The 27,354-nt window shown below is 43.7% G+C and overlaps 1 protein-coding gene across 1 annotated transcript in view; it reads left to right on the top strand.

The window, feature by feature from the left end:
* Positions 1-27,354, top strand: part of LOC144768600 (polymerase delta-interacting protein 2-like) — a 148,695-nt gene that overhangs the window by 60,732 nt on the left and 60,609 nt on the right. Inside the window, exons 5-7 of the mRNA XM_078652397.1 lie at positions 210-279; positions 7,167-7,274; positions 20,908-21,044. Of these exons, the coding sequence (XP_078508523.1) occupies positions 210-279; positions 7,167-7,274; positions 20,908-21,044 (315 nt within the window). The remainder of the gene's footprint in view (positions 1-209; positions 280-7,166; positions 7,275-20,907; positions 21,045-27,354) is intronic.

Below are 27,354 nucleotides of genomic sequence, written 5' to 3'. Positions count from 1 at the left end.
TTGGTTTCAAAAATCCAAACAGAATATCCCCAAATCACCCACTACCTTTGAAATGGTGTTATCCCCACCTCCCCTTTCTGTGAGTCAATAGCACTCTATACTCTTCGTGTGCCTGCTGATCTAGATTTGTCCTCTTGTCTCTGATTTTATTTTTGTAATATATGTCTGTATTGGGTTGTACTACTAAGCATCGTGTACTTCTTTTGCAGAGAGCCCAAACAGAAGCAGTGACTTTTCTTGCCAGTCATGATGACAGCCGGGCCCTCTATGCAATTCCCGGTGAGTCTGCAACTCTTTTGTGCCTCTAGTCAATTTTTGTATGTGCTTGTTGGAAGCCTTGTATATTTCACTGGTGTGAAAAGAGTACAGGAGCTGATCAGCATCACCTTTACAGGTATGGCTTTGCAAGAGGGGACTATGGTCCTTTACCAATGTCTTCTGTTTAGGTGAAATGGAGTGGCTCTTAACTTCTGCCTTGATTGTGATTAACAATCATGATGCGACTATCTTTTAGCAAAGGTCAAAACGGTAGCTGGGGAAGTGAAGGGGCAAATAACTTTATGCAAGCACAATCAGAGCCTAAGACCGTCTCATTCCCCAGAGGTATACCCCAACATTTCTAGCATCATTTGAGCAGGGATAAGACGCCTGACAAGGACATCTGTACTCCGAAGACAAAGAAACTGAACCCTGCTCTCATCTGAGAAGGTTCCTTATCCCACACTGTGAACTTACCCAGAGAGCATTCAGCAGCTTCACAGCAGCCAAGGAGGGATTATGTTGCATGCCAGTAAATACCCTTTGATGCAAGATGCCCAGATGCTTGTAAACGGTCACTCGGCTATAACATGGCAGAGCACCCACAGCCAGGACGCTATGTTTTGTAAATAGGAGAGGGGTTCTCACTTTTCCACCAAGCTAGGAATCAATTACCTGAATTATTTTGCACAGAGAGCTCTTGAGTGGCAACATAACTGGGGCTTTAACTTGTGAGAAGTGTATTTGACTACCTATTGGACCCCCTTGGCGTCCCTTCTTAGTTACTCTCATTTATTAAAAGTGCCTCCACTTTACTATCTTTACCAGTTAATGGATTGGCTGATCATCCCCATTTCAACAACATATTCGCACAACTGTTCACAAAACACTGTCCACATGTTTTTTGGGTGCATACTGTGCCTGCTTTTACTTAACATTATCTACAACCTACTAGCAGTGTCTTTCACCTGCAATTGTACCATCTCTTACATCATTGTCCAGTCCAGCTGATCTGCTCACTTGGTAAAAGAGCCCTTAAACCATGCAGGGCCTACTCTCTGTGGTTCTGGAGGCTTCCTGCAGAGTTTACTCTTTGCTTCTTCTTTTAAGCAGAGGGGCAGCATAGGCAAATACTTTCTGTCCTATTGCCATTTTGGTCTTAACCCCTCCCATGCTCGTGACGGAACCGTTCCGTCACGAGCCTCGGGTGGGCTCTGCTGGTGACAGAACAGTTCCGTCACGGCCCGCTTGCCGCGCCTTCGTGGCGCGAATTCCGCGCCTCCGCTGACGTTCTGAAGAACGGGCGGGCTGTGACGGAGCGGTTCCGTCACGAGTACGGGAGCGTCGCGCCGCGCGGCCCGCCTCCCCCTTAGCGCTGCGGCGGAATAGCCGCGGCAGCGAAGGGGTTAAGGGAGTTTTATTTATTTATTATTTATTTATTCAGAGTTTTATATAGCGCGAACAAGATCTTTACAGATATCAGAGCGCTTCACAGAAACAAGGGGTGAGGATAGCAGGAGGGTGACGCAACATAATATTGGGTGCAGTATAAAATTCAGTAGCATGATCGGATAGCAGTCATGTGCTGATAAAATATCAATAAACAATCAGTTAAGCGATAATATAAGACGATACTGAGTCTTTCATACAACTACGATAGAAATCAGGAGAACTTAAGCTAAAGGGATGGCTTATGACAGTATCTAAAAGTTAAGGGGAGCAAGGGGAAGGGACATCGAGATTCAACAGGCTAACGTGAATAGTCTAATAATAGGTAGTGAGTGAGTAACATAAAAGGATCGACTAACCATCATAGAATTATGGCAAACAAGAAGAATAAACTGATCTAAATCAGGAATAATATGACATTATTTGACATTAGACAAACATGTAGCCAGTGATACCAAAGCGGTGCGAAGTCTCTGATCAACAAACAATAAAGTTCAGGTGAACTTAGCCATGAGGATGGCTTTCACCTCATTCTTAAAGAAGGCTGTGGAGGAGATAAGCCTGGTTTCGGGAGGGAGTGCGTTCCAGATCCTCGGTGCCATTCCTGAGAAGGAGCGTTTGTATGTTTTTTCCTTCCAGAATCTGCGAGGTTTCAAGAGTAGATTTTTTGTACTTCTATTGGATCTCGACCCTCCCGATATAGTCAACTTTTGAGTGAGGTAGTTAGGTGCCTTGTGGTGAACGGCCGAGTGTGTCATAACAGCAATTTTCAGTTGTATTCTGGCTTCAAAGGGCAGCCATTTCAGGGCTTTCAAGTCAGGGGATATGTGAGAGTGTTTTCTTGAGCCAGTAATGAGTCTCGCGGCAGCGTTCAAGGAGGCTCTTCGGGGTGCAGTTGTTGCTAGAGGGAGACCACTGAGGGTCACAATTCCATAATCTATGCGGGGGATGACGAGGGCTTGTACTGCATTTTGGAAGTCTTTGGCTGGGAGGAAGGGTTTCAGTTTCCTCAATGTGTTGATTTGGAAATTAGCTCCTTTTGTTGCTTTGCTAATGTGCTGTTGCATGTTGAGCTTTGCGTCAAGTGTGATACCTAAGGATTTCGCGGAATCCACGATGGTGGGCCGGACATTGAGTGCTGTTAGGTGGTTGAGCCAAATTTGGGTGGTGGTAGTTTTCGCAGGGGGTGATATCAGAAGGAACTCCGTTTTCAGAGCATTTAGTTTGAGGTGATTGTCGGCCAACCACGATTGGGTCTTTATAAGAGTGTAGTTCAGGAGTTTGATATCATCCGGGATTGTACCTTTAGGTAGAGTTGAGTGTCATCGGCATACATATGGAAGTATACATTGGATGCTTGGAGCAAGGTGGCAAGTGGTTCCATGATGAGGTTGAACAGTGTGGGTGAAAGGGAGGATCCTTGTGGAACGCCGAAGTCTACTGGCACAGGCGAGGACAACACATTGTTGATCTTAAACTTCTGAGACCGGTTATGTAGGAAGGAAGTGAACCATTTGAGAACAGTCCCGGATAAACCCATTCTAGTGTTTAGCAGCTCCAGGAGGTTCTCATGTTTGACCGTGTCAAAAGCTGATGAAAGGTCGAGAAGGATGAGGAGGCATGAATCATTGCGATCAAGAATTTGGAGGGCGTCATCAATTATGTGAGTCATGGCCGTTTCCGTGCTGTGTTTCGCTCGGAAGCCTGATTGATGAGGGTTGAGGAGATCAAACTTGTCAATGTGTTTTGTTAGTTGGAGTTGTACACATTTTTCCAGCAGTTTGGCCAAGGTGGGGATGTTTGTGATGGGACGGTAATTGTTTAGGTCAGACGGGTCAGCTGTAGGTTTCTTGAGTATGGGCGTGACTTGCCCCACCTTGAGTGAGTCAGGGATGAGACCTTGTTGAAGGGAACTGTTAATGATTTTGGTCCAGAGTGGGAGGAGCATGGTGGTGAAGTCTTTTACATCGTTAGCAGGTAGGGGGTCTGTGAGGTGATTAGAGGGCTTCAAGGTACCGAGCAGTCTGTGTATTGCTTCTTCAGAGTAGGTGTCGAAGGACGCCCATGATGCGCTGTTTTTAGGCTGAGTGTTAGACATTCTGATGTGTCCAGGGTTTTGGCTTACATCATTGAGGAGATCAGTTCTTATGTTGTCGGTCTTTAGCTTGGAGAAGGCGGAAAAGTCTTCACTGTGTGGGATATCGCTTGTTGGGTTGTTTGATTTGATTGTTTGGGTTGTTTGATTCAAGTTCTTCTACAGAGTTCACACCAACAGGATCTCTTCCTGGGTAGTCTGAGTCCATAATGCCATTTGGTATTGTCATCATTTCCACATATTCCCTCCAAACAAAATCTGCCTTCTCCTGAGCCTGCACTGCTGTATAAAGTGTGCTACCAAGCACGTGGGGAAATTGTAGTTCTGGAGTAACAGCACAATTGTCTCTGAATGTGCCTCAGTGAGAAGAAACTCTTTCCCATTCCTGAAACCTGTAAAGGTCTCGCTCCTGTCGCCTCAGTGGCATGCTTTTTCTGCCTCTGAAGCTTTTCTCTATCCCTATTGAGCCCTCAATGTATTTTCCTACTTCAATGTTTACGCAGTTTGGTTTGGTGGAAGGGAGGTGTCCCTGATTTCAGGGTCTAGCAGTATTCAGCTGCATCTCGCACTTTCGTTAGAAAACCTTGCTTCACAATTGCTGATTCTTCTGAGCTACATGCCTTCTGCCCGTGTGGGCTGGTATCTTTCCAGTTCCACTTTGCCATCATTTCTTTTCAGTTCATACCTCCCCTTCAGGGGCCCGTCTCCTGTCAGCTAATGGAATCTAATAGAAGCTTTGGTATCCAGGAATCTCTACCAAGATCAGTGCTGTTGTGGGTCTTAGCCACAGATTGTTTACTTCTCCAAAGATTGCCTCAAGTGGGACATGCATGGTTTCGTGAGTCTGGGTCTCCACCCATGACCTGTATAGGAGATGCCTTGTGTATGGCTTTAAACCAGCCCTAATCTCGGCACTAGTTTCTGAATGATCATTCTGAAACGTGTTTGCAGGTTTTCCAAAAACGGCCCAGTTGTAGACCCATCTAAACCGTTTGGCCAAAGCACAAGCTCAAAGCAGACTTACCTAACTAGAGACAAGGATCTAGACCACTGTGTAACAGGAACTACCTGCATATTACATGGTGATGCTGCGATCTAGGGAGACCTGTGAGGATATAGGACCATTTGTTAGTGTGCTCCAAAGCTACCATGGGTGGGGAGACGCAGGAAATGCTCCCTAGAAATTGTAAACACTTTGTTAAACTGAGTGTCATAATCTAGGGCAGATAATATGTATTTACGAAACTATAACAATGATAACAATTTAGAAACAAAATATTAGATAAGCAATTTTGTAGGCAAATTATTTTAAAGAATTGCAGCTTTGTGATGGTTCAGTAGAAGCAGTTCCTTTCATTGAAAGATGGAAACAGTCCCAAACCCTCGCTTCTTGCCCCTAGCTAGGCTGTCATAGCACCAAAAGTGCCCATCTGATTCTCTTGAGGTGGCCTCAAGCCCCCTTCATTACCTTTTCTGAATAGCAAGCCTGTTGTTCTGCTCTTCAATAAGGTCACTCTGTCTCTAAGTGTTCTATTTCCAAGAGCTTATAAGGCCGAACTAGTTGAGTAAGCGATGGTGTACATGAATGATGTTCTGTAGCTCAGCTTGCACGAACTTCTAGTCTTCAAGGAAGCTGCGTAATAGATGTTTCCCAAACTACACTTTTCTGATTAATTTGAAATGGGCAGGCCTAGTGATGACTGCCGTGAGAGAAGAATTAGCAGATTAATTTTGTTGCACCGTCACTAAATTGTACCACACACAAATCAAATTAATGCAGATAAATGAATTACTGATGCAGCATCAAATTGTACTGAAGCAAACGTTACCTTTTCCACATGTGCAATAAATACTAAATGTAACACATGTATAAATGAAAAATGAGCGCTCAAGTACAAGAATATACAAAATGCAATGGGGGCACATACGCAGAAAACGCAAAGATCACATTAGTTCTTCTACAGAGTGCTAACTGGACAATGAAAAACGAACAAAGAAACTACCGGTCTAAGAACAGAGAAAAGAGGACAGCAAACAAGCTCATGTGTCTAGGTCAGAAAGATAACTTCATAGCCAGAATAAAATCCCATCAGTCCACCGTGGAGGCAAATCACATCATCTGGGATTGCCTCTTGGTTGTAAACCCTAGTGCAACCAAAGGTTGTGCCCTTCTAAGCATTAGAAGGGAACACAAGATGTATTTATCAATGGCCAGACTAAACTTGGTTCAAATCCCAGAGAATGGTTAAACTAATTCTTCTTTAAAGTGGGTGCTGATGATTTGCAGTGCATATAAATGAAAATGAGGAAAAGAAGTGAAGTTATTTAAAAGTGGCTACTAAGATACAGAACAATTTTAATAAGCGCTATCCTAGTGCCAAACATAAAAACTGTGCGTTTACAGTTTGAAAGGATAACTGTGAAAAGTCTGATAGAATGACAGGTCTACATGTTTCAGCATCAAGATTAACTACATCTAGGCTTTAATCAGGACCATAATATAAGAACTGTACTGCAATATTTTGCATACAATGTGTGCAAAGTGAATGAAAAAATCTCAAAAGAAAAACATGGTTGGTTCGATACACCCTACCATAACCTGTGTATCCCAAAAGTGGTCAAAATATCACAGGATTTTCGGACTCATTCCTACAAAGAACAGAAATAAACATGAATGATACTTAAAGACCCAACACATAAACAAAAATGCTGTCCAAATTCACATCTTCCGAAAACTGCTGTGTAAAAGATGTCGATATTATCAAATATATCTCTCTATGTATATATCACTGATTTCAAAATATTGTGTGACTCACCCGTCTTTATTCGGGAGTACTCCTCACCTCACCTGGCATCCGCTCAGGGAATGAGGCACCGCTCTATATTGCAGATAAACATAAAACATATTTTTTTACAATCGGAGTTAAAGTCTCTGAAACTTAGTTACCCACTACCAATATATAACTGTGTCACGTTTCAACAACCACCAATGGCACTATCCATAGGTCCCTAATATTCAGATGAAAAAATGGTGTTCGTAAAGACTCGTATATGTGACTAAAGGTCAAGTAGAGCCACTTAATAGTGTCTCTAGTTAAACCTAAGTCTAATCTGTAACTCAGTGTAAAGCCACAGATGGTTATAACGTCGACAGACGTTTTCATATCTTAATATTTTCATGTTTACAACTGTGGATGTACTTGTGCCTGTGAGCTCTAGGTCTTAATTTTGGTTTCTACTGAGGAAGTGATGATTTGAGTCTGTTCTGGAGATGCACCCTCCTCCCACCTGCCTACTTTTGCCCGCTTCTTTTTTTTTTTTTTGTCTTCTACCCTGCTCATGTTTGACTCCTTTTTTTCCTCAGGCCTGGACTATGTAAGCCATGAAGACATCCTTCCCTACAGTTCCAGTGACCAAGGCCCCATTCAGCATGAGCTGTTCAATAGGTTTTTCGCATATAACTCTGAGAACGGTAAGAATTTATTTTCATCCCCTGTAACACCACGGCACTCCTAGCATTTGCACCACTCCCCCTCGAAATGCTGTATACTGTTTTATTGGGAGTCAAAACCTTTACTGTAACCCAATAAGCACACTATTTTTCTCTGTTTGTGAGTATTGCTGTTGGTTGTGCCTTCTGGCGTCTCACTTGTAATGCTTTCATTGAGTTGATCAGTTTTCTCCTCCAGGCCAGCCTAGAAATAGACATTCCAATGCACTCCATCCTTCATATGTCTCTTCTGGTCTCAAAGGGTCCGAAATCTTTGTTCGGTTATGGAAACATCCTTACTGGGGGTACCAGCCCTTGCTCAAGTTTCATTGTCCTCCCAGTCACACTTTATCCTTTCATTATATTGAGAGAGAGAGAGAGAGACAGACGAATGCGCATGCACACTGGAGAGTTAAGCTGCCACATGATGGCATCTCAACCACCACCACGTGGGCTGTAAGTGCTTCGCCACCTTGCGGCAGTCAGGCACACATTGTCAGAGCGGACTCTCCAATACACTGAAGGGTAGCAGATCTTCTGACCACACTACCTATATGACAGCTTCTCGACAGGCCCTCACAGACTTGTTGCTGCTCTACTCTGTTTTCCCTCCTTCATGGGCCTCCCAGTCTCTGGCCAATGGCTCCTTTCTCCCTGGAGCACAGCATTCTTGGAATGTCGTCCTCGACTCACTTGCTCTTTCCATACAACTAACATTGCTGTACCCTACCTTATCTGGTGACAAAGAAGGGTTAATATGATTTCCATCAGCCCATCATGGAGCTCCGAGGAATATGTTTATCTTGGTGGATGACTGGCCATGCCTCCACACTGTTAACAACTGGGATGTATTAAAATATGAATATAAAGATTGTATAAAAAATATGAATAACTACAAAATATGACTCCCATGAAATGATTTACTCATTCAGTGGAGCAGAAAAAAGCACATAACCATTACACATAACCTTGATTTTCTTTTTCTGTAATCTGTTACAGACTGTATAGCTGCACTAAAAACTTGATTTCAGTTCTAAGCAACACCACCAACATCTTATCTCCCATTTTAATTCTATGCAGTCTGCCTCCTTGATTATATAAGGATAACATATCCCCAACTGAACATTTTAAAGATATTGCAAGTACGTGAGGAGTTTTGAGGTCGGAGGTCATAGAACTCCGATATGAATCATAATATACTTTTGCACTTCCTGTAGCCCAGCAACATTGTCACATAGTTTTTTTTCTCTGACTGCAAAGTGAGGGGAGTTTGTAAACGCCAACCCCAATGTGAAAAAAAAAATCAAAATAAGCAGCAATTCGTCAGAAGACCTAGCCTGACATTTGACCTTTGTCTTTGAAGCGCAGCAAACGTGACAAGATAAATACAGAATTTAAAGGCATCATTATTTATTACTTGGACTTTCGTGACTCAACAAAAATCTGCTTGAAACCCACCATGGGTTGCAACCCAAAGTTTGGGAAACACTGACTGGGAGGCAATGTATAAAATATTCGTGCAGCCCTCAAACAGTAATCAAGTGAAGTCCCAGCACAAGAAAAATCCCAAACGAATATAACAGAAATAGAGTAAATTTAAATAAATAAATTGACACCAAAATGACAAAAATCAAATCCGTAGAACCGGAGATATGAGTTTTCAGAGTTTACAGTGAAAATAGTGAACAGAAAAGAACCATATAGGACCACTCACTGTTATCTGGTTGGGCTAGACTGGGAGAAAGTCACAAGTTCGGACCGACCATTATGGAGCCCAGGTCGGATACAGGGACCAGGTTAGTCCTGATGAAGAGTTACTTTATCAAGACCGGCGCAAAGGGTGCTTTTTGCAGTCACTGGGGCTTCGGGGAGGAGATGGTTGATGTGAGGAGCAGGGCAAGCTTCCACAGTAATTGCTGTGGCCCGAAGAGCCGATCGTGCGGCATGAATGGTCTTTGCTGTGGCCCGAAGAGTTTGTTGTCGCTAGAGCGTCATGTTGTTGATCGTCGAGGGCTATTATTGTGAAGTATAGTTCTTGGTTTGACAGTCGTCGCCTGTTGCATGAAGAGAAGGTCCCGATGTAGCTTCGCATTGGCTGTTCCTCTTGGGCAGTTGATTCTTGATGCAAAGAGGTCACTACCCAGTCGCGTGGGGCCCAACATTTTGTATTTTCACCTTCTTTGCAGACGTTCACATTGATGCCAGCCAAGGGTCCAGGGCTTGAGGGGGTGGGGGGGGGGGGAGGGCGCACCTCTTAGGGTTCGGGGCTCACTACTGCACAGGCCAATAGCATGGCTCAGGAAGGTCCAGTTGGTACCTGTCTGCTGGGCAGTTGCAGGGAGGCCCCTGAAAACTTGTTGTGTCCCTGCAACTCACACAGGAAATCAGCCAGCTGACCAAGGAGTAACTTTGGGTAGCCTGGGTTCTAGGCAAGCAGGTTGGATCTTTCAGTCAGCAGGGCAGTCCCTCTTTCGCAGGCAGCAGGGCCTTCTTTCTAAATCTTTCTCAGGTACAGGAGGGCTCTGCTGAGAGGTTCTGAAGGCCCAACTTTTGTACCTGGTGTCAGCCTTTGTGTGGAGGAATTCCCTGACCTGATTAAACCTGGTTCAGGTCAGGTCTTCCCCCTCCCCTTCCCCTGGTCCTGGCTCCAAACTGTCTAGGGTGACAAAGGCAATGGCAGGCCTTTGTCAAGTTCTTTTGCATGTACTGAAGGTAGGTCCCTTTGAAATGTAATCAGTGCATGGTGAAACTCTTCCCCAGCCATCCTGTCAGGAAGATCCTCTCCCCTCCCACCTAAGCTTCCTTTGCATTATGAAAATAAGTAGGTACGAGGATAACTTCAATTCTTTATTATATTCCTCCAGCAAGACTGGAGCAACGGCCACAGGTCTAATCAGCTCCTCAGCTCAACTGTCATTCCTTCACCACCGTACCTTTGTTCTGGAATCCCACAGTAGTGGAATTCCTTACAATAACGAAAGGCACTGTAAATATGAAACATACATAAGAAACATGAACATGCATATACAACCCAGCACATCTTCCTCCTCTGCAAAAGAAAACAAATGATAGCAGAACAAACAAAACAAATATATTAATGCAGGACATAATCATGAACCTTTTTAGGAACTCTTTAAACCCTGGAAGAAGGAACACAGGTATTTGAACCATGAGACATTTCACCTTGACTATGGTGAGGTGCAGAATCATCATGCATCAAAAGATGGGGTGATTTGGAAACAAAGATCTTGTTTTTGTTCCACCATCTTCCATCTTCTAATTGTACTGCACTCTTGTTAACTTTTACAACAGACTTTAAACTATAGAACATGGATTCACCCTTAGGCACAATACGAGCACATTTGACTCTAACCAGATCACCAATTTTCACATTAAGCTCTCTAGAACTATTTTGAACATACTTGTTTTGGGCCTCTAGTCTTTCCTTCCCTACTTCTTTTATCTTGTCTACCGGTAGACTAAACTCACCCATCCACTTCCTTAACAATTTGGAAGATGGAAGACGGCCCCTTAGCAAAATAAATGGAGAAACTTCTGTATCAGAGTTTGGGGTGGTGCGTACGACCCACAACACATTTTTAAGTTCATTTTTGCAATATAGACTACTGGCTTTAGACAACTGTATGTTGTCCTTAATAACTGTTGAATCTCTCTACGAGACCATTACTCCTAGGATGATAAAGAGAGGTTTTGGTTTGTTTAATATTCATGAAGCTTACAAATGTCTCAAATTCCGAAGAAGTAAATTGGCAGCCATTGTCTGAGACAATTTCATCTGGAACACCTTCCCTAGCAAATAAAAATTCCAGAAATTCTACTACACAAGAAGTAGTGGGACCCTTTACACATTTCAACTCCGACCAATGACTGTGGTAATCTATTACAACTATACCATATTCCACAAAACCACTATCAGACAAAGGCAAAGGGCCAATAATGTCAATGGACAGTATGGACCAACACTTGGAAGGAACACTCAACAGCCTGGACCGGACTAGGTACTGTCACTTGAGACTTGTCACTTACAGCAAAATGTAAACAGTCCCTCACAAAATGCTCTACTTGCTTGTCGAGACCTGGCCACCAAAACTGCTCTTTAATCCTTCTCTTCATGGCACGCATACCAATATGGCCATCTTGGACTAAAGTTAGTACTTTGACTCTCATGCTCAAAGGAACTACAAGTAAAGAAGAGGGATATAAAAGCCCCTTTACAATTGAGAGTTCATCAAAAACTTGCTCAAATTTACTGATGATTTCATCCTTCAAACATTCTTTGGTCCAACCTGTGTGAACTATACTCATGATCTTTTTAATGTCTAAATCAGTATCATACTCATCTCTCCATGCACTTTCTAAAATGGCTCCATCAGATCATGCATAACAAAAGATTTCCGACTCAAATTCCTTATCATCCTGAATATCCACATCAAAAGTACTTCCTGGTATCCTTGACAAACAATCAGCTAAAATGTTACGTTTTTCAGGAACATATTCTACATCAAAATTATGTTCTAACAATCTTTATTGCCATTTTGCAATACGAGGAGTGGCTTTATCTCCTTCTTTGGTGGTAAAGAGTTGAACCAAAGGTTTATGATCCACTCTAACAGTAAATTTGGAGCCCCATAAATACAGTTTAAAATGAACAATCCCCCACCAGCAGGCTAACGCTTTGCATTCTATCACAGCGTAAGTAGCTTCAGCACCTTTCAAATCTCTAGACGCAAAACCTATCACCTCATCCCTGCCATCCGTATCCTGCATGAGTAGACTGGCATCGGTCATGATTATTGTGTGATCATTAATGTGAAAATGTTTGAGCGGGACAGCATGTGCAATTTCTTTTTTGATTTTGTGAAATTCCTCATCACATTCAACATTCCATTTGTAAATGACATTTTTTTAAAGTAAATTCCTTATATGGAATGTTTTTGCAGAACAATTTGGCACAAATCTTGCATAGAACTCGATGAGTCCCATCAATGATCTTAATTGATCCTTATCACTAGGTACATAAAAATCCTCTATAGCCTTGACTAGACTAGATTTAGGCTCGACACCATTGGCAGAAATCCTATAGCCTAAATAATCTACAGAGGTTACATTTAATTTACATTTTTCATAACTCAAAGTGACCCCTTTTTCTTTAAGAATGGAAAAAACGGGACGCAATTTTTCATTGTGTTGAATTTGATTAGAACCATGAACCAACACATCGTCCTGAAACGCCATCACCCCAAGAGTATCTTTGAACATACTTTCCACAATTCTTTGGAAAACTGCTGATGCAGAAGCAGGCCCAAAAGGGATTTGTTTGTATTGAAACAAATCCTCCGGGGTGATGAAAGCAGTGTAATGTCTAGAATCAGGGTGTATATCAATTTGATGAAAAGCTGATGCCATATCAAGTCAACTGAAGTATTCACCATTCTTAAGGGTAGTGTTCATTTCAGTGATGTTTTGTAAAGGGTGTTGGTCAACCCAGAAATGTGATTAAGACTGCGGAGATCAACACACATGCGCAAAGAACCATTGGCCTTGCACGCTAAAACTATGGGTGAAACCCAATCAGAAGATTCTATGGGTTCTATGGCATCGCTTTTTAAAGTTTTTTAAATTCTTTTTTAGGTGCATCACGTACGGCCAAAGGTACTTTGCGAACCTTGTGTTATTACAGGTTTGACGTGATCAATTAATTACATTTTGTGTTTGAATCCTTTAAATAGAACTAATTTGTCATTAAATATTTCTAGATATTTTAACTCCCATAAATTTCCTTTTACCGTTTGTATACAAACTAAATCTTTCTTCAAAAGGACTTGTTCAGGATCATTAGGATTCAAAATGATCCCTAAATTACCTTGGTCATGCCACCCCAATAAACAAGTATCATTTTTAGCTTCATAAACTACTTCTTAATCATTATTTCCTTTAAAGCACAAATTTGCATGAAATTCGCCAAATACTTAAATGGTTTTACCACCGTAAGCAATGGTATGAACAGATGAATGTTCGAAAATAATATCTTGAGATTGAAACAGATCTTCCCATATTTTGTCACTTATGATCGTAAATGGAGATCCGGAGTCAGCTAACACATTGATATCTTTTCCATTCACGGATAAGGTACATAAAGGTCGTCTTCTTCCTTGTGATACAGTAGAAACAATATCAGAGCTTTGACATTCTGGTATTACGCAAATGTGATCCTCCTCACTTAAAGGAGATTCACCTGTGAGTTGATCAACATTTAGAACTTTTTTGGCCGAAGGTTCTCGATTAACAGATGATTTACCACTTGATTTACACACGTGGGCGAAATTACCTTTCTTAAAACATTTGCTACAAGCAGGACAGAATTTGGCGTTCCCAAGATGAAAAGTGCTGTCGCAACGGTAACACTCCCAACGTTTATTTGTCGGTTTGGTGGTGGTATGTGTAGATTTGCCCAAATCACCAGATTTGTTCTGGTTCTTTTTGAGATTTGTATTTGCTTTTAACAGCCGAAACATTTGATGCTGGTGCACATTGAAATTGACATTTCTTCTAAATGCGAAGTTGTACTCTCAATTCTAGTAGCTATCTCCAATGCTTTTTGTAGAGTCAACTCAGGTTTTGACAAAAGTGCTTCTTGGACTTTTTTGCTATTGGTTTTTTCCACAAATTGATCTCCAATCATCTCTTCTTCGAATGCTTTATAATTGCATGAGTCTGCTAGAATTCATAAAGGTAGAAGCAGATTCTCCTGGAAGTTGAGCTCTTTTATAGAATTTGTCTTTCTAATATAATATTCTTACAGGCTTTGAATCTTGTATCAAAAGATGTAATAGCTGTAGCATATTCATCTTCAACACCATCACCTTCAGCGCACAAAACTAACACTTTAGGAGTGTGTTTTAAAATAGTGCGACCTTCAAAACCAAGACAATGTCTTAAAATTGCGTTTTTTTTTCCTTGCTTGTGAAAGAGTCACCATCGAGGGCTTCTAAATATGCCTCGAAGCTTTCCTTTCATTTTTCCCAATCCACCTCAGGAGAAGCAGGATTCGGTGAAAAGGCAGGAGGAGGTGACAAAGATTGCTGCATGTTAGAAATGTTTTAAATATACAACTTTAAGAGAAATGTTAAGAAAAGTACAAAGTTAATAAATATTGAATTATATATGTCTTGTATAATTTGGATCTTGACAATTAAATGAGGACTTTAAATGAGCTGTGCGCATCAGCGATGATAAAATCAACTGTGTGCATTACTGTGTAATTGAATCGCCATGTTGCTATGACTTTAAATGGCTGTGCGTATCAGCGATTTTTAAATCAGCTGTGCGCGTCTCCCGTTGCCATGGTAGCAGAAAGGCTAAAATTAGCGTGAAGATGCAACGTAGAACACAACTTAAAGATGTCGAACAAATAACAGTGATCATGTTCACATAGTGGTCAGGCAAATAACAGTGATCACGTTTACGTGGTGATGGACGTCACAATGTCAATGACGCGCATTGAATTGAGCGCGAGGAAGTCTGAATGAGGCAAAACGGAAAATAGCTTAAAAATGTAAATGTTCTCACCTGCACCACTCTGCAAAATGCGGTTTGCACAGATGCATTAGGCAGGATAATCGGAACATTAAAGTCCTCACCACCTCGACAACTCAAATCAGGTCCGTCGCTCCGGTAGGTGAATTACAGGCACGCGTGGACGTCTTGAAGGAGGTACCTCGTCGTCGCCAGTGAAAAGCTCAACTGTTATTCCTTCACTGCCGTATCTTCCGTTCTGGAATCCCACAGTGGTGTAATTCCTTACAATAACGAAAGGCACGGTAAATATGAAACCCACATAAGAAACATGAAAATGCATATACAACCCAACACATCACTGTCTGGATGCAATATACACCATACAACAGCAGAGCCAGTCAGTCATGTGACCCAGAACACTGGCTGAAAGACACAGTTGGTGTAGCCAGAAAAACGCCAACTTTGTAAATGTAGCATTTTCTGAATAGTAATTTAAAATACAACTTTACAACTAAAGAGGATTTTTTTTTAACAACTCTTTTTATTGAGAGATCGCACAGAAGACTCAGCACTCCGTACCCTGGAGGAACTGCAACAGGCGTATCATAGCATAATCAGCGATCTATACAACTTTATGTATCATAACCCCGGGCCCCCCACCCAGCAGTCCCCCCCAGTCCCCCACCCTCAACCCCGACCCCCCCAACCTCCCCCCAGCACAATGTCTCTTTATTCCTGTGAAAAGAATTGCATACATATAGTAGTGTGTATCAGGTCGCCCCCATGTCCCCCTCACATCCGCCCCTCTTCGTCTCTTAGCAATGCTGGCGGTTCCAGCCAGAGTCCCCTGTAATCTGCCCATCTTTTCCATATTTTGTAGTGTTTCCTGGGACAGCCCCTGGCCTCAAATACTGGCCGCTCTAATCCTATACAAAAGTCGAGGCCCTTTTTCCACATCAACACCTTGGGCACCCGGGGGTCTTTCCATGCCTGAGCCACATCCCTCTTTGCAATCGTAAGACCCAGCAAAAGTAAATGTCGTTTATATATATTACCACCAACTCCCTCGAGGACATGAAGGAGCCCTAGTTTGGGGGTTCGAGGGAGGTCCCAGCCCAGCACCTCAGACAAGCAGTTCCACACCCTGGTCCAGAATCCTGTCAAACTACCATATCCCCACACCGTATGTAGGAAGGTGCCCACTTCATGCCCACACCTCAAAAACTCTGGGGACGCAATCAAGCCAGCCCGCCACAGTCTCTCTCTAGTGTAGTAGGCCCTGTGCAGGTACTTGAACTGGATAAATCTCAGGCGCATTGCAATAGCCGCACTAAAGAGGATTTTTAATTGCAATTTATTGTGTGTATGTCTCCCATTTAATGGGGAGGTGAATTTTCATCACTTAGTAATCCAGTCTGATTGCTTTTCCTCCACTTTGCCTGCCAGGAAGCCTACAGGTTGATAGTCCGGAGGTCTACAGAGCCAAACTCTTCAGTAGTTGGGTCTGGGATATTTTGAAACAACGTATTTTTCCAAGTGCCCACACTCGAGCATTGATCTTCTTCCCTGAACATTAGCAGAAAACCTTGAATTTACAATATTTTGGCCAGAGAGCTGGAGACGTTTGTGAAGCAACCATCTTCATGCCCTCACCCTGTCCCATAGGTAATCTCTGCAGTGATGCAGGGTTTCAGACGTGTGTTTGAATTCCCATGCCTCTACCTTTGAAGTTCCTCTCCGATTGCTCCTTTATAGCCTTCTGGAGACTAACCCTAGCTAAGAAAATGATGTCTGTTTTTCCTTTGGTATAGAGCAGCGTCATGTCTCCATATGTTCATCAAAACTCCCTTACTTTCCACAATATGTTGCCTCTAGATAAGGTGCCAGGTTTTTCTCTGGCAAGAGCCTAACCACCTGCAAGTAGACCGATGAGAGGGTCATTTAAAAGCCCCGTGGCACAGCTACCTGGATCAAGATGTGCGTTATGGTATCTGCTGCCCCATTCCTGCTCTATGATCTGTGGGACGATGGAGGGGGGATAGTCATATTTTAGTGATCACTCAATCTGTGATTAGTTTCCAATTCTAGACTGCCACCACCAACCTAAAATCAATGCACTTCTGCTGTGAGCAGCTCTGTTGTGGTGTCCACCGCAAGCTGTGGTTGGAGCCAAAATCTTAATTTCCCCAGGCAATAAGCTTTGACAGAAAAGTGGCAGTTATTCAGACAGCATTGGAGTATCTATATACATAATCTAAACACTTTTAATATTTGTGCTGACGCTCAATATCTGCACAACATGCACTTTTACTTTAGATGATAGTTTAGATAGAAGTGGAAATTTACAGACTACTCACATGCTCTTCTCAAAGTACCTTCTCTGATGTTGCATTTTGATGCCCTCTGCTTTGAATAATCACTTCCCCAGCAGTAATCGTTTGGCTTGAGTTTGGGATGGACCGGGTTCTGCTTTGATTGATCTCCAAGGTAAGATAACTAAGTACCTTGGCCCTACTACTGATGCTGGAGTATACAGTAGTTAGCCAGAGACTGAATGTTTCCACCAACTTTAAGAAATTTCAATCCCAATCGTTTTTTATGTATACAAATAAAGACTAGTGCTTGGATCTGGCCGCAAAGAAAGGGGATTGAAATGTAAACTAGACTCCACCAGGACAGACCACAGTAGAATAAGGTGCTGCCTTGCCCTAATGCTCCCTCCAAAACAAGTAGGGAATTCAGTGTCCAAACATTCATTCATCACTTCTGTGTGTCAAGACAAGGTGAGGCAAATCCCTTCACTCTCCCACCTGGATAGAATAATTAACTCTTTCTCTTCCCGAGATAGCATGTGAACTCTGTGGTGCCCCCTCTCTCTACAAATGTTGTCTGAATTGCCCTGCACTGCAAGCAACTATTTCTGCCCAGTCAATGTTACAAACCAAACGGCAAGGGCATTTACGAGTAAATCCCTTTCAGCTGGTAATGCAATAAAATCCACTTGGCTTTCTAAGGAGGTGTAATTCATAATTCTTCACATAAAAAACAAAGCCAATGAAAGTTCCAACCAAGGTAGAACTACACAACCAGCATAGAACAGTTCAGCCAACAAGTAAACGAGTGAAAATGACTTGCAGTATAACATCAGAGTGATGTGGCCAACTAATAGGCGGTCTGGCACTTGTGGCACAAATACCTTGGCTGTGTGAACTTCAACTAGTTTTTTATGTGAAGATTTATGGATTACACCTCCTTTGGCTCGAACAGAAGAATTGGATTAAATTGGAATAAGGAAATGGAAAGAGTGGTCCAGGGAGAGACAAACAGAGCAAATTCAGACGATTTTAATTATTTTATGTATTCTCCTAACAGTGAAGTTTTATGCATTGGACTTGGTTCACAGTACGATACTATGAAAACAAGTTTTTTTGAGAAATAATGAATTCTTGGTTTTAGGTACTTTTATAAATCTTAATAAGTGTACTTTTAACTGTTGTGATGGTATATGTAGTTTTAAAGACCAATTGGTCGTAATAAACGTATTTTTGATTGATTGATTGGATTAAATTGGACTTTACAGCACCTACTGTTGGATTGAATATTGACTTTTTCTTAACCTTTGAGTGCTCGGATTAGTTTGTTAATACAGTTTGTTCCTCCTCTCTGAGGGACATATTAGGGTTGTTTGGTAACTGACCATTTTTTCTTTGAGCACCATTCAAAGATAGCCTTGGTTTTTACTTTCCCCATATGTAGTGGAGAGCGCCTATTGTTGCTTTTCTGACCTGGTTACCAAAGTGTGTACAAATTCCTTAGAAGTGGACAGGGGCTTACTCTAGCAATCCCAGTGTGTTCTCTTGGGGGAAAGTGTGGCTGAGCAGCCTTAGACTTATCAGAGGGGAGGGCTAGACATCTCCTGCATGTACACGGTCATAATGATACACTGGACTCTAAGGAGATCCACACCAATTTTATTAAACATAACACTTATCGTTCTATATATTTATCATCATGTTCAGGTAAGTACGTTCCGAGTTAGAAATATTTACGGTTTTTAAAAGTTGACACATTGCAATTTCTGGAGCAGTAGTGTTATCCTGTGGAGGAAAGACATACACTAAATACAGGTACTTTGCAGCAACTTACAGGACCAATCTTCTGGACTTGGGTTAGTTTTGGGACAGGGTCCAAAGCAGCACCAACACGTCAACTGAAGCAGCACTGGGGCAGCCGAGTGCAGAGGTCAACACAGCGTCTGGTGCCCAGTTTAAGTCAATGAGGTTCGGGCTGGTAAAAAAGGGTCTGGGACTGGGGCCAGTCCGGTTTAATCAACACGGGGGCTCAGGTCTCACGATGCTTGGCGATGGGGGGACATCTTTGGTCGTCTTCTCCTTGGGATGGCGCGGGTTTTTGCATCAATTTTCTGTCACCGGAGAAACTCACGGTACTGAGGCCCTGAACAAAGAGACTGCAGGTGGCGGGAAGTCCACAGTTACTAAACCCAAGATGGCTTCGGATCTAGAATGGTCTGGGGACCATGCTGACTAATTGGGCCACTTCGACTCAGGCTATGGTGCATTGGTTTAGTTGTGCTTTCTGGTGTCGGTGTTTTGTCAGCCCGGAGTCCTTGCAGCTTTTCTGGTGGGCATGCATGGATTCAGGGTAGCAGCTTGGCTACTCCACTGGAGTTCCTGAGTCTTGGGTGAAGGCTGGAAGTCCGCCCAGGTTTTTGGAGGCACCGGCAGCTGCATGACGAGTTGTCTTTGACTCATTTGTCGGGTACAGCAGACAGGCCGGGAGTGTTGACGCCAAGTCAGTTGCTGGTTTTTTGTGCTTGCTTTTGTGACCCTTCAGTGTTCATTTTCTTCTTTCAGGTCGGCAACATTTGATTTCCTGGTGCCAGGAGCCCCCTAAATACCAACTTTAGGAGCGTTAGGGGAGTGTAGAGTAGTAGCCAATGGGCTGCTTACCCCCTATATGACGACTTTCTGTGGGCAATACCCTGTCCCAGGGTTCCAAATTCTGCCATCACAAAGATGGCAGACTTTTAAATTTCGTGTCCACATCAGGTAACCCACCTTAGGGGTGGAACTAGTCTGAGGGTGAACATGCCTCTCTGTGTACTCATTTTCCACCTGTCCAGGCACCAAATGGGCCCTGATCAGGGGGTTTGGCAGCACCGCTGAGGTAAAGCAGATTCACATACCAAAGGCGGCAGGCTCATTGAATCTCCCTCCGTTGGAATGCAAATTTACAGGTCATCTTGCTGTAAGTGGTGTAAAACACCCTCTACCGCAGGAGGCTATATGTCCCTGATCTCCTGAGAGCGTGGACTGTCACCCCTGGGAGTCAGAAACTCATCTGTGGTGGCAGGCTGGTAAAGACGAGTCAACCAGTATCCTAGTAGTTGGTAGGTTTTCGGGGGGTACCGCTAAGGTGCTGATGAACTCGTTTTACACCAGTGTCCAGCACATGTATATAAAATGGCTTCCTTGGTCACTTGCACTGGCAGTAATTGGACTGGCTAGCACATGTGCATGTCTGCTCATGCAGACATGTGCACATGTAGTATAGGGTACCCTGCCTTTGGGGCTGTAAGGCATGCCATAGGTGTTACTTATCTATACTGCATGAATTGTCTGCAGGCATGGCGCATAGGGATGTGTTCCAATTATGTTTTCAATGTTGTCTGTACCAAGACACGCAGCCTGCAATGGCAGTCGGCATGAGTTAGGTGAGGGTTCCGTTAGAGTGGCACAATACATGCTGCAGCCCTGGGAACCCCCCTTTAGTACAATTGCTCTAAGAACCTGGGGTACTATTTACTAGGGACTTAGTGCTAAAGATATGGCCAATTAGGGGAACACTTGTACAGTTTTAGGAAAATGGGGTTTGGCACTAGGGATCTAGTTAGCAGGAACCAAGTGCACAGGCAGAAAGTGGGGTTGACCATATCAAAAAGGGGCACTTTCCTACAATTTGTACCTTGGAAAATGTATGCATGGAAATGGAGAAGTAACATTGAGTCTATGTCTGCATTTAAAGCAACTGATTTTTTTTCTGCGTTTTTTTACAGAGCCCTTCTTAGTAGTTCAGGAGACCCTCCGAGCCTGGCAGGATAAGAATCACCATTGGCTAGAGCTGTCGGATGTCCACCGTGAGACCACAGAAAATTTGCGGGTTACAGCCACACCCTTCTACATGGGCATGCGGGTATGTTCTCTGCCCTGGGAGAGATTCATTGTGCTCTCTTGAATGTTAACACATTAATGCTCCAGGTCCCAGGGCACCCGGGATGAATTTATAGTAACAGTTTTATATTTATTTTTGCTGGTACTTTGGAGAAACAACTCCTCGCTAGGGGTTTTTCAATGGGCACAATTTTAAGGGAAGGATCGATGGGCTCAAACACAGTGGAGAAGGATTTCTTACACTATTGACCCTCCAGAGGAGAGATCTGTACACATGCAAATGGGGCCGGGGTGGTGGCTGGCAGTGGAGGACTCCATTCTTGACATCATTACCTGCTCCCGGTGACCTCAAGCATGTGTGAATCCAAACTTAACACACATACAAGGAAAAGGAAAAATGCTACACTGTGGACGAACACACTGGATTTTATAGTGTGTGGGCATATAACAGAAAAAAGTTTACCCTGACCTTATTCAATCCGCCACCAATCAGCTGTGTCCTTATTGTCACTGAGGGAGGTTGTTTCTTGGAATGAAAAGAGGTGCAGTTTAGTTTCTCCACCACTAGGCAAAATTCAACTCTGCATGCTGGCTTGTAAGGCTGGCGCCTGTATATTATGTGGGAGTTTGGAGACTGCCAGGTGAAGAAAATTGCAGACCGGTAAACTTTTAGGGGGATTGGGCTGAAAGTAAACGTAGCAGGGTTTCTCTAAAGCCTCTTCTTTAAGTATTGACTTTGCAGAATCCCTGGTGGCTACTTTAGTTTACCACTGTGACAGAGAGCCGCATGAATTATTTTACTTCAGTTGCTTTATAAACTGGTCTTTCGAAGAGTATTGAGTCTTGCAATCTGGCGTACTCCATGAGATGGTAGAGGGTTTGTATGACAATGCACTGAAGTACAATGTCCATTACGATTCATATCTTCAAAAAATAATACATAGTTTTTTCCATGCAAGAGATTATGGCAGGTAAATAGTGATCAACTAACACCTTTTGGGACTAAAAATGAAGGTACTCGCAAATGTATAACTTAGTAAGGAATCAAAATACAAATAACATGTAGACCCAATATCTGGGGGTGAAGGTTGGGGGTCTCCTGCATAGATTATGGACCATAGATTTTTATTTGAGACTATTGTTAACTAAACCAGTAAACGAGTCAGAGGTGCCATGTAATTTGGCTGTAATAAGTGTACCCTCTGCCTTAGTTTCCCCTCAGTTGTGGCTGCAAGGCTAGGCAGCTTTGCGAGTTTGTTCGCAAGTGGTTCAGAATCCAGTAGTATAATCCAGTTAACCGGGATCCCAGTGCAGTACCCACAGTAAGAAATGTTGAGTAGCATTTGGGAGTTCACAAGGCTTGGTGCCAAGTTAATGAGTCTACTTGAGGGAGAGTGATAGTCTGGGGTCCTAAGCAGCGTTCCAGGTGTTAAACACGTCACAAATCAAGGTATATAGATTAAAGGTGTTAGTATGGGCCAGCACCCAAAAGTACGTCCTCTGGGGATTATGGTCTTAGTGTGGCAGGGTATGCTCAGACGTGATTCCCTTGCTCACTTTGCCACTAGATTCAAGCAAGCCGGTCTGAAGTCGGTTGGAATGCCAGAAACCGGTCCTTGGAAGCTTGTTTACGGTCCAGGGAAGACATGGCTTGGCAGTTCGGGCTGGACTGTTCCCATGAGGCACAGGGTCAGACTGATTTGCATATAGCCATGTCTGAACTGGGGTGGCAGAGTGGGCTAAAGAACGGTGATGGATTAAACCCAGATCTTTTGACTGGGTGTGAGTGTTTGATTGATTCAGATGCTCCGTCCATCACCACCCCCTTTCGTACCGCTTTTGGCCGCCAATAGTGTGGCAGGGTATGCTCAGACGTGAGTCCCTTGCTCACTTTGCCACTGGATCCAAGCAAGCCGGGCTGAAGACGGCTGGAATGCCAGAAACCGGTCCTCGGAAGCTTGTTTCCGGTCCAGGGAAGACATGGCTTGGCAGTTCGGGCTGGACTGTTCCCATGAGGCACAGGGTCAGACTGATTTGCATATAGCCATGTCTGAACTGGGGTGGCAGAGTGGGCTAAAGAACAGTGATGGATTAAACCCAGATATTTTGACTAGGTGTGAGTGTTTGATTGATTCAGATGCTCCGTCCATCACCACCCTTTTGTACCGCTTTTGGCCACCATAAGTGTGGCAGGGTATGCTCAGACGTGAGTTCCTTGCTCACTTTGCCACTGGATTCAAGCAAGCCGGGCTGAAGACGGCTGGAATGCCCGAAACCGGTCCTCGGAAGCTTGTTTCCGGTCCAGGGAAGACATGGCTTGGCAGTTCGGGCTGGACTGTTCCCATGAGGCACAGGGTCAGACTGATTTGCATATAGCCATGTCTGAACTGGGGTGGCAGAGTGGGCTAAAGAACGGTGATGGATTAAACCCAGATCTTTTGACTGGGTGTGAGTGTTTGATTGATTCAGATGCTCCGTCCATCACCACCCCCTTTCGTACCGCTTTTGGCCGCCAATAGTGTGGCAGGGTATGCTCAGACGTGAGTCCCTTGCTCACTTTGCCACTGGATCCAAGCAAGCCGGGCTGAAGACGGCTGGAATGCCAGAAACCGGACCTCGGAAGCTTGTTTCCGGTCCAGGGAAGACATGGCTTGGCAGTTCGGGCTGGACTGTTCCCATGAGGCACAGGGTCAGACTGATTTGCATATAGCCATGTCTGAACTGGGGTGGCAGAGTGGGCTAAAGAACAGTGATGGATTAAACCCAGATCTTTTGACTGGGTGTGAGTGTTTGATTGATTCAGATGCTCCGTCCATCACCACCCTTTTGTACCGCTTTTGGCCACCATAAGTGTGGCAGGGTATGCTCAGACGTGAGTTCCTTGCTCACTTTGCCACTGGATTCAAGCAAGCTGGGCTGAAGACGGCTGGAATGCCCGAAACCGGTCCTCGGAAGCTTGTTTCCGGTCCAGGGAAGACATGGCTTGGCAGTTCGGGCTGGACTGTTCCCATGAGGCACAGGGTCAGACTGATTTGCATATAGCCATGTCTGAACTGGGGTGGCAGAGTGGGCTAAAGAACAGTGATGGATTAAACCCAGATCTTTTGACTGGGTGTGAGTGTTTGATTGATTCAGATGCTCCTTCCATCACCACCCCCTTTTGTACCGGTTGTGGCTGCAAGGCTAGGCAGCTTGATGAGTTTGTTCGCAAGTGGTTCAGAATCCAGTAGCATAATCCAGTTAACCGGGATCCCAGTGCAGTACCCACAGTAAGAAATATTGAGTAGCATTGGGGAGTTCACAAGGCTTGGTGCCAAGTTAATGAGTGTACTTGAGGGAGAGTGATAGTCTGGGGTCCTAAGCAGCGTTCCAGGTGTTAAACACGTCACAAATCAAGGTATATAGATTAAAGGTGTTAGTATGGGCCAGCACCCAAAAGTACGTCCTCTGGTCTTAATATTACAGCTAGCTGGTCACGTTTTTCAGTTGGGGTGCCTGCTAGACTCAAAGGACCACCAGTTGGGACTGTGAAACTGGGATGTATGGTTAAGGTTCAACCGTGCCTTCAGTAGATGGTGTCTCTGCAGCCATAAGGGATCAAATAATCAAATGATTTCAGAATCGGGAGCCCAGCTTCAGCCACTAACTTTACTCTAAGGCCTGGAGAAAAAGAAAAAAGCTCAGTGTCTCCGATAGGGCTCAAAACAGGTGTAAGCTCCTGTGAGGTCAGGTCTCGGATGCTGCAGGCTGACCTCTCACAGTCCTAACATTCCTCTTTGCAAACCACAAAGATTCTTGTTTGGTCAGTCCTGGCCAGCATGGTGCATGTGGCTCCTGGGTAGCTCACTCCACCTCCCCTGCCTCTCAGACAATCTCCATGCAGGCCTCATTCAGGTGGGCCTTACTCTTTCTCCTCATAAGGGGCCTGCAGGTCACAGGGCCAGGCTTTTTCAGAAATCGTTGACCTAATCCGGACTTGGAAAGGGACCACATCTACTAATGGGTTCTTTTCCTGGCAAACATCTCCCTGTGCCCTTGTGAAGTCCACATGAACTGTATGGTTGTTTCGAACCTATATGGAAATAAATGTTGCACGTACTTACCTAAGCAGCAAGGTACCCAGTAGAAAACAGCGGGAAGAGCTTCTTGCGTGTAGTGGTGGGCAGGAGCAGACTGGCAAGAGAACAGATTTCCATTGCCTCAGTCCAGACTGACTCCTACAGGGGCTGATCCACAGGAACGGCAGCATGCAGGCTGCACCACCCAGAAGAAAGAAGTCGTCACCTGAAGACTAATTAGGAGGTCAGCTGCCACCAACCACCAATCACACCATGGCTTGGTACTATAAGGGAGTAACCATCCTCACAAACTGTCAAGTACACTATTGAACAAAAACACGCCAAGCATAGGAAGTGACACCGCATTCCAGTAATGAACAATAATTGTCCCCCACACCTGTTACAAAAGTGCCTGCCCTTTGACACTGAAAGTGGAATCACCTAGTCACTTTGATCACCAGATAGGTACTGATGTGTGTCAGTCACGCTGATTCTAAAGATGTCCTGTCAAAACTGATGGGTAACTGATAGTGAGACTGTTTCTGTTCATTGAGGGGGGTTGTGGCTTACCAAAACTACATTGCATTGATACTGATGCACTTTTGTTGCTTCTGTATGGATGTGCATGGCACTATGCCGTCCTGCTAGCCAATACAAGAGAGCCCCTTCCCACCCACCTCCTGCTCGCTTTCTTCATTTCACGGTCTCCATTTCATATTTTAATTCTGTGCCCGTCACTGTACTCTCGTCTGTCACTATCTGCCAATTACTACCCATTCTTCCCTGTCACTCTTATTTTCTCCATGACTATTTTTTCACTTTTCCCATCATAACCAGCCTTTTCAAAGCTTTCTCTGTCAAATTCTGTTCTTTTCCTGTCACATATTCTTCTGACTTTCTTTTTATCTTTCCATTACTATTTGCCACGCTAATTTTCTGTCATAATCTCCCACCGCTGCTACAGTTAGTGTCACTATTTACCTGTCACCGTCAGACCCTTTCCACTAAATCTACATTTTCTCCTGTATACTTTTTCTCTTACTTTACTCTCTCCACACCCACCCCAAGCTCTCTTCTGTTGTACAGATTATATTTGTCAGTTTGAGACAAGTCTTTAAAAAGGCAATAGAACATTTTGCATCTTTTCCGATTTCTCTTCTTCATGCAGTACAAATCTGCGAGCAAACAGCCTGGATAAGTAACTGTGAAGCCCACCATATTTAATAACGATGACAAACCACTAAGCAGTCTTCTCCACAAGCAGCTGCCAAGTTGGTTCAGTGAGTTAGTACTTGCTGCTAATACCTGATGTATTCTGTAGGTCAAATGTTTAAATCCTGGCAAGGCCAACTTGTCTTTGTGAGGTTTGTAAATTGAGTATGATTAAATTGGTCAACAGTTTGATGGGGTGCACTCGCCAGCAGCTGCTAGGCTTATGGGAGGGTTTCGTCCCTTTGGTGACTGGGTTATGTGTTTCCGTGACTTCCATGACGGTACTTCTAAGCTGGTGTGCTTCAGAGCGGAACCAGGTAGGCCCTATCTGAAAATGTGTGATTGCTTTCCGTTTTAGTAAGCCTCTTTCTCGCATTACCCTTAACAGTTCACCGGAAATTATTCACTTGGGCAGCGAGTGTTGCAATATCTACTCGGTTGTGCAGTATCCTTTTAATGCACGTTCAGGCCCCTGCTGCCCTGCATTAATCCCCTGGGATCACCTATGGAGGTGGTTTAGGAACCACACCTTTCTATTGAAGTGCAAGGCGGTTACACAGTTTTTCACTTTGGTAGCACATGGCAGCCCTATTATCTAAGTATGAATGATTAGTCCTCCTTGATCTTTGATGGTGGTCAGTGTGTATGCAATGGGATGAGTCCCTAGTTAACATTTCTGATTTAGTAATTTCCAATTTTGGTGCAGCCAATGGGCCTCTTGTCTTTTCTATTTCATCCTGATGAGGTTGAGAATTTGACACAGCTGAAGTGCGTCAACTGTATTTAGAGGGGTCTATTGTATATGAAATTAGTCGATCAAGCAGTGGAAAGATAAGGAGGATAAAATAAAGGACATTGTGTTCTGATACTCCTGATTGACTACCTCTGCAGTGGATCATTGTAGGGACTTAACTTTTGGACACCTACAATATGAATTATTGTGACGACACAAAAGAATAAGTCTGTCTTTTAATGATGTGTGTATATATAGCAAATGTGGTTTTTTTGTTTAATGCTACAGAGATTTGTACTCTGGGAATGTGGAGTTCCTCTGAATATAAT

This window comes from Lissotriton helveticus, chromosome 7 (assembly GCF_964261635.1).
Source record: "Lissotriton helveticus chromosome 7, aLisHel1.1, whole genome shotgun sequence".
NCBI lineage: Eukaryota > Metazoa > Chordata > Amphibia > Caudata > Salamandridae > Lissotriton > Lissotriton helveticus.
Note: the sequence above shows the minus strand (reverse complement) of the source record. Positions and strands in the feature narration are given on the sequence as shown.